At 51.7% G+C, this 7,281-nt stretch overlaps 1 protein-coding gene across 1 annotated transcript; it reads left to right on the top strand.

Annotated features, from left to right (window-relative positions):
- The first annotated feature begins 236 nt into the window (after positions 1-236).
- Positions 237-1,341, top strand: LOC127566367 (uncharacterized). The gene is made up of 2 exons (XM_052008393.1): positions 237-827; positions 1,036-1,341. Exons 1-2 carry the CDS (start codon positions 237-239, stop codon positions 1,339-1,341), a joined length of 897 nt encoding a protein of 298 aa, XP_051864353.1.
- The last annotated feature ends 5,940 nt before the right edge of the window (positions 1,342-7,281 follow it).

The following is a 7,281-nucleotide window of genomic DNA, read 5'->3' as shown; positions in this document are numbered from 1 at the left end:
GAAGAAATACTGTCTGATGGTGACATTGGACATCAGAAATACCTTCAACTCGGCCCGCTGGAACTGCATCTTACGGGCGCTAGACTCATTCAAAGTCCCACGGCAGCTGTTAAAGATAAAGGAATTACTTCTCGCCAAGAGTACTCAAATATGATACCAGCGCTCGAACGGAAGAGTACATCGTGACTGGAGGCGTAACTCAGGGGTCTGTGCTTGGCCCGCTATTGTGGAACGCGATGTATGACGGAATCCTTCGACTGGACTTGCCGACAGGAGCAAGCCTAATTGGTTTCGCCGACCACATTGCGCTACTTGTGGTCGCTAAGGAGCTGGAGGTCGCCGAAACAAATTGCAATCTAGCTATCGATTGCATTAGGACTTGGCATAAAACGGAAGCAGTGCTGATCAGTAGCAGGAAGAAGGTTGAATCGGCGGTAGTCAAGGTCGGAGCCGCCCATATTACCTCCAAGCGAACACTCAAGTATCTGGGAGTGACGATCGACTCGAGGCTAAGTTTTCGAGAACACTTGCAGGAGGTTGGTCGCAAGGCTGCAGTCACCAACAGGGCGTTATCTCGCCTGATGCCCAACACCAGGGGCCCCAAAGAGAGTCGTCGAGCACTAATTTCAAGCGTGACAAGGTCCATAGCCCTCTATGCTGCTCCTATCTGGGCAGACGCCGTTTTCAAAAGCTTGTACATCGGCGGCTTGGCGTCAACCTTCCGGCTGAGCTCCATCAGAATCATAAGCGGTTTCAGGACCGTTTCAGACGAGGCTGCACATGTCATTGCCGGCATACCCCCCTTCGAGGAAATGGTCAGGGAGAGGGTAAGCGTTTTCCGGCAGCTCCAGACTGGCTCATTACCCAACGCCGAGAAAAGAGCCATCAAACAAAGAGCACAGAGGGAATGCCTCGAAAGGTGGCAGACCCGGTGGAACGAGACGTCCAAAGGACGGTGGACTCACCGGCTTGTCCCTTTCATCAAAAAAATGGATGACAAGGAGTCACGGCCAGTTGAACTTTTACTTGACCCAGGTCATCAGTGGCCACGGCTGCTTCAGGAGCTATTTGTTCCAGTTCGGACATAACACAGCCGAAGAGTGCCCCGCCTGTTTCCCGACTGCGGTGGAGGATGCCGAGCATGTCATTTTTCAGTGCGGTAGATACGCAACCCTCAGACAAGAGCTGGCAGATGGAATTGGCGAAAGGTTAACTGTGTCGACGTTGGTTCCGCTGATGCTGGTATCGGCCACTAACTGGACACTGATCAGCCAATTTGTGGCAGCGGTCATGATCGAGCAAAGGAGGGCCGAGAAGGCCAGACAAAGAACGAGGGAGTAAGCGGCGCCGATGTCCTTGTGAAGCATTGCTTCGCGGCTGTCCCACTAGAGCCAGGCTCCGCTAACTCTGTTTTCTTCCTTTTCTCTATGTAGAATTTTCTTTAACTCTACTTTGTAAACCTTTTCTAATCTATACTACGAATAAAAAAAAAAAAAACCCACGCACACACACACCCGTGTGGACGGCGGGCAATAGAATTCCTCCACAGTACACCCGCTTGTCGTACGAGGCGACTAAAGGGTGAACAAAAACGGTGTAGGTCGTGACCGATTGGCGCCTCACAGCGGAAAGACTCTGACTGCCTCTAACTTGGTAGGGGCCAGATCGATTCCAATCGCAGCCCGACAAGTAGCTCACAACTGCCGACCACTAGGGTCAGGTAACGCCCGGGTGGCCCTCTGAACACCCGTCCAAGGGCCAGTAAAAGCGAGAAGGCGATCATGGTCTGCCAGTAAGACCTTAAACAAATGCTATGGGTGATTCCCAGAAGATACAATCAATATGGAAGGTCATAAAAAAACCAACCTTACGGTGCAGGGAGTCGGATCCCCAGTACCGGCGATCTCGAGGGGTGAGCAAGCGGGCCCCCGGTCGTCGAAATCCTATGACCGCAATGCCTCGGTGGTGGCGAACTTGGCCACCTACGCAGATAACATGACAAGCGCCCTTCACAGGAGAGTGAAATACGGCGAGAGCGGATATAGCTCGGAGCCCATATTTAATCCCTTCCAGGGCAGTAAGAAGACGCTTAGATCTCCAAAGGAAAATCCGAAGGATTCTACAGAGGAACTCACGTCCTCTGTGTCCCCACAGAATAGAGGAGGGGAATCGCAAGGCGTCGTTACCGATAGCACTCGAAGCTTCGACGTGTTGGGAGAAAAGATAAGAGCTCTTAGCAAGATGTTGGAAGGGAGACGCACAATCCATCAACCAATGAGGAACCTTATCGATAACATCATGGAGCTTTACGCGGCAGTGGATGAAGAGAGAGCAGCGAAAACATCTCCGGAGCCAAGGGCTGCAGAAGGCAACAGAACCAGAGAGGAGAGAGGCGACCAGATGTCACCGCCGCCTACACCCAAAAAATAAAGAGAGCAGGTTCACAAATCCAAACCGGCGACAGCTCCCCAAGAGAGGCCGCAAACTCACCAACCAGGCGTCGATACCATCCAGAACAAGGAGTGGAAGAAGGTGCCAAAGCGTGCCAGAAGAACCAAATCAGCTAAAGCCGGACGCAATAATAGTGAGAGGGTCTAATGACGTATCGTGACATCAGAGGAGGAACATCTGGAGGCACTGATAACACAGTTCGGAGAGGTGAGGATCACAAAATCCTGCATTGTCTCATTCCGGAAGGCCTACGGAGGAACGCAAGTCGATTCTGCCAATAAGATGGTAGAAGCTGGCAAAGTGCAAAGTGGAAGGTCCAGCAAGTCCGCTGCTTTATATGCATGGACTTCGGTCACGTAGCAAGTAGTTGCACAGAAAAAGTAGAGTACAAGGACACATGCTTCAGTTGTGGGGAAACAGGCCACAAGGCGAAGCTATGCGACAAGGCCCTAAAATGTAAACTCTGCAGCAGGAAAGGAGAGAAGGCAGTAGACCACCCGGCAAATAACAGTAGGTGCCCATACCTCAAAAAAGCGCTCAGCAAAACATGCGGAAGATGACACGGTTCTATCAACTGAACCTGAACCACTGCGAGGCACCAGCGACTGGTGGGCATAGCGAAGAGCCAAGCCACAGCATATACGACCCAGAACAGAGACACGAACCAACGGGAGGAAAGAAACGCGGCACACTTTCAGGAGCAACAGAAAGTGCTGCATAGCCGAAGGTTCTCACTCAAATTTAAGCGATTGCCATAGCAGAATTGTGAGCTAAAGGTCGTGGATCTGACCAACTACCAACCTCTGCCGTGTAACGGCGCTCAAAAAACAGAGGCCCTGGTGCGGTCACCAGGGGGCGGTATAACCTCCTCCGACAAAAGTCGTAGGAAATTCTCGGCCAACACTGGACTGCTAAGTTCCTCAAGCTTCCAAGAATCGCAAGGTCGCCCCAGAGCGGAGGGCCTGCATCTGCGCACTCAAAGGTGGATGAGCTAGCATTTAGCTTTGATGCAGCCGAAGAAGCGGCAACGCCCAAAAGAGCCCGAGATAGGAGTCCTGGTGTCTCAGTGGAAGCGGTGCCAAAGAAGATTAAAATTCAAAGAAGCCTTATTGGGGCGGTAGAAGAGTTGGGCAAGTTGATCGATGGTCTGATCAAGACATTTACGCCCAGAGAAGTGCGACACGTCACCCAGACGAATAAAAATACGTTCGCACGCATCAAAACGGTGCAGATTCAGATTGCATCAAGTTTGAAGTTGGCGGCAGTAGAGACAGGGGCTCAGGTGACCGCAGAGACACAGGATGAGGTCTCGCACTGCGTACGTAGCTTGTCGACGCAGACCTCCCCGAGAAATGCGGCTACTACGGTTGAAGGCAAACAAAGCAGTGGTTCCATGAAGCGCATAAGTATACAACGTGGAGAGCCTACGGAGAGGAAGGAAACAGAGAAGAAAAGCCTGCGTCAGAGCGTCGGGGAGCAAGTAAGGCGGGTGAGGAAAACTGCCGGCGACGGACTGATACTTGAACTTGGCAAGAACTCCAAACCTTCTATGCTGAGAATAAGAGACGAATTAAGCGAAGCGCTTGGCCTGAAAGCCAGATTGAGAGCACTAGCCCAGGAAACCATCCTAGAGATTAGGAACATAGACTGTCTGGTCTCTAAAGAAGACGTGCTGGTAGCTTGCAAAAGACTCACCCAAGCTAATCTGGAACTAAGTGCCATCAAAGCACTAAGGACTGGTTTTGACGGTATGCAGCTGGCAATTGTTACTCTGCCGAAGGAAGCTGCAGTAACTATACTACAGAATGGTAAAATTCGGATAGGCTGGACAAGCTGTAGAGTCAGTGAGAGGTCTGAGAGACCAGAAAAAAGAAGGTGCTACAAATGCTTGGAGCTTGGACATATTGCCAAGTTCTGTAAGAGCATGACCGACCGCTCTGGGTGCTGCCTAAAATGCGGAGCAGCGGGCCATAAAGCGGAGCTTTGCAAAAATGCTGCTAGGTGCTTCATATGTGCAGACGCTCGTAAAGATGATACCAGGCACCACGCAGGAAGTAGTCACTGCCCTCTCAAAGGTATTAGCGGGGTCACACGGGGGCCAAAATGACTCAAAGGCTCCTGCAGCTGAACCTAAACCACTGCTTGGCGGCCCAAGAGCTACTGAAGCAGACGGTTCGGGAGTTAAAGGTGGACGCGGCCTTGTTGAGCGAGCCATACAGAAGAATACAGAGCCCAAGCTACGTCGAGGACGCGGAAGGAAAGGCGTCAATTTGGATATGTGGACTGGAACAGCCCCAGCTTACGGATGTGCGCGCGTCGTGTGGTTTCGTGCGGGCTAGATGGGGAAACCAGTGGCTATACAGCTGCTGGACCCGGAAGCCTTCGCTAGATCCTCTGCAAAATGTGGTTCGAGCAACAATGGTCTACGAAGCTCCAGTATGGGTGCAAGCAATGGAGGTAAAGGCGTACAGGAGGAAGATGCAGTCAACCTATCGGCTCTGCGCGTTGCGGGTCTGCAGTGGCTTCAGAACAATTTCGGATGACGCCGCTTTAGCCTTAGCAGGCATGATGTCCCTGGACATACTGGCGCTAGAGAGGTCCAATAGCTACAGGCATAAACACAACGAACACAACGCGTCGTCCAATTTTAAAGCAGAGTGCCTAAGGAAATGGCAGGAAAAGTGGGACTTATCTGGCAAGGGCCGCTGGACCCATGCCCTAATCCCAAACATAGGTAAATGGGTCAGCAGGAAATTCGGCTTCGTCAACTTCCACCTGACACAGATTCTGAGTGGGCACGGCTGCTTCCGCAGCTATCCGTATAGATTTGGACACGAAAGCGACCCGATGTGCTTATGGTGCCATCCCGAAGTCGAAGAAACGGCGGAGCACATCTTAGTGTGCTGTCGGTGCTTTTCTTGTGAGCGACGAGAGCTTGAAGGAGCAATAGGATGTAGAGTCACGACGGCCTCTGTTGTGAACCGTGTGATGGAGAAAGAAGAGTACTGGTCAGCGGTATGTAGCTATGCAGAGAAAGAGACCACAGCACTACGGACTCTAGAGAGGGAACGTACCCGCAGGCGAAGTGGAGGGGAGTGAGCACCCGTCAAGGTCTCGTGAAGCAATACCTCATGGCAGTACCACGAGAGTCTCCTTGACAGTTTCTTTCTTTCTTTCTTTCTATCTTCTATCGATTGCTTTAATTTGTGTTACATTTATTATTTTATCGAATTTATACCGAATAAAAAGAAACAAAAAAAAAAAAGCACACACACACACACAGTCCACCGTGGCGGTGGCGGTTATGAGAATACCACCTCAGCTAACCACTGCTTGTCGTAAAAGGCGATTAAAGTGGTATCAAGGCCGAGCCCAGTACAGCCTTGATTAGGATACTGGAAACACCACCTCTGATTTGATGAGTTGGGGTGACAGTCACAGTATTCTAGTATCTGAGTAGACAGAGTAATATCTTGTCGAAATGACTACTAGGCTAATGCTGTGACTGCCCCCGTCCCGTTAAAATCGTGGCTGACCCTAAGCACGCTCAATGTTTCGTCCTTATTCAGTTGGGCGTACAGGCTCAGTTGAGACTACTCCTGACCTACGTGGATCTGGCTCTGAGCATACGACCCCATGAAGGCGTATGTCAACCCTCGCATGACCTCACTGCTACATAGACAACCATGAGATCATTAGACACGACTGTACTACGAACATTGATAACGACTTAGAGTAGGGACCCAATCACAACGATGTATACAACAAGCAAAGGAAGGAAGGGAGAAGAGAGGGAGAGGAGGGATTTACAGGAGTCTGCGGATCGACAGCGATCGGAAGGAGTGGCGAATGCTGACCCGTTCGCAAGGAAGCCAAGGGTTTCACACTCGCCAATAAGAGTGCCTGTAATTGCTGCGGTATCTGCGCCATCTGAACGGGCGTCCGAATTGGCTACAGGTATGGAAGCACAGCAGGGTGAACAACGACCCCCGCCAATGCAACTTAACCTTAAAGTTGCGCAAACGCAGAGGTCACCTCCTCGCCCGTGCAGAAAGGCGAGTCACTTAGCGACAAACCATTCCAAAAGAACAACGTTGGAAAGGAGTCGACAAGGAGCCCCGGAGGCGGAAAGGTGGCGGCCCCCGCAGACACAGCGGCAACAATTGCGTCCCGCGCAAGGGAGCCAATGATCCGGGCCGGTAAACCTAGGAAGGAAACCAAGACAAGGGAAGGTAGAAGCACAGGCGGCGATAAGCAGCGGCGCGAGAGTTGGACGAAGGTGGAGCCGAAGAAGACGCGAGTTAGGCAGTCAAGGCCGGATGCGATCGTCATCCAAGGAGCGACGGGAGTGAGCTACGTGGATATCCTGCTATCGGTGAAGACGGAACCTCGACTCAAGGATCTAGCTCAACTAGTGAAGGGAATCAGGAAGAACGCGAAAGGCGAACTACTCTTCGAACTGGTGCGCGCTTCCGATCCTAACACGAAGGTCATGCAAGAGGCTGTGAGCACATTCTTAGGTGACAAGGCGGAAGTCCGGATGCTATCGGAAACCGTGTCGTTAGAGGTCAAAGACATTTATGAGCTGACGACAGAAGCCGAAATCCTGGAGGCTCTGGTCACCCAGTTCGGGGGTACGGACATCAGCCGATCCTCAATACAATCGCTTCGGCCGGCGTACGGAGGCACCCAAACAGCCACACTGAGAGTATCCGGCGGCTTGGCGGGGAAGCTACTATCGGCAGGCAAAATCCGGATAGGCTGGGTAATCTGTCGCATTAGACAGAAAGTACAGCCTCTTCGCTGCTTCAGATGCATGGAGTTCGGCCA

The sequence above is a fragment of the Drosophila albomicans genome, unplaced genomic scaffold (genome assembly GCF_009650485.2).
Source record: "Drosophila albomicans strain 15112-1751.03 unplaced genomic scaffold, ASM965048v2 utg000107l_pilon, whole genome shotgun sequence".
NCBI lineage: Eukaryota > Metazoa > Arthropoda > Insecta > Diptera > Drosophilidae > Drosophila > Drosophila albomicans.
This window is presented reverse-complemented; position numbering and strand designations above follow the sequence as displayed.

What these genes read in the sequence shown, in the direction of transcription:
- LOC127566367 (XM_052008393.1), top strand. Translation starts at nt 237, where the DNA reads ATGTATGACGGAATCCTTCGACTGGACTTGCCGACAGGAGCAAGCCTA. An exon ending in AGGAAATGGTCAGGGAGAGG is followed by an intron (nt 828 to 1,035) that starts GTAAGCGTTTTC and finishes TACTTGACCCAG; the next exon opens with GTCATCAGTGGCCACGGCTG.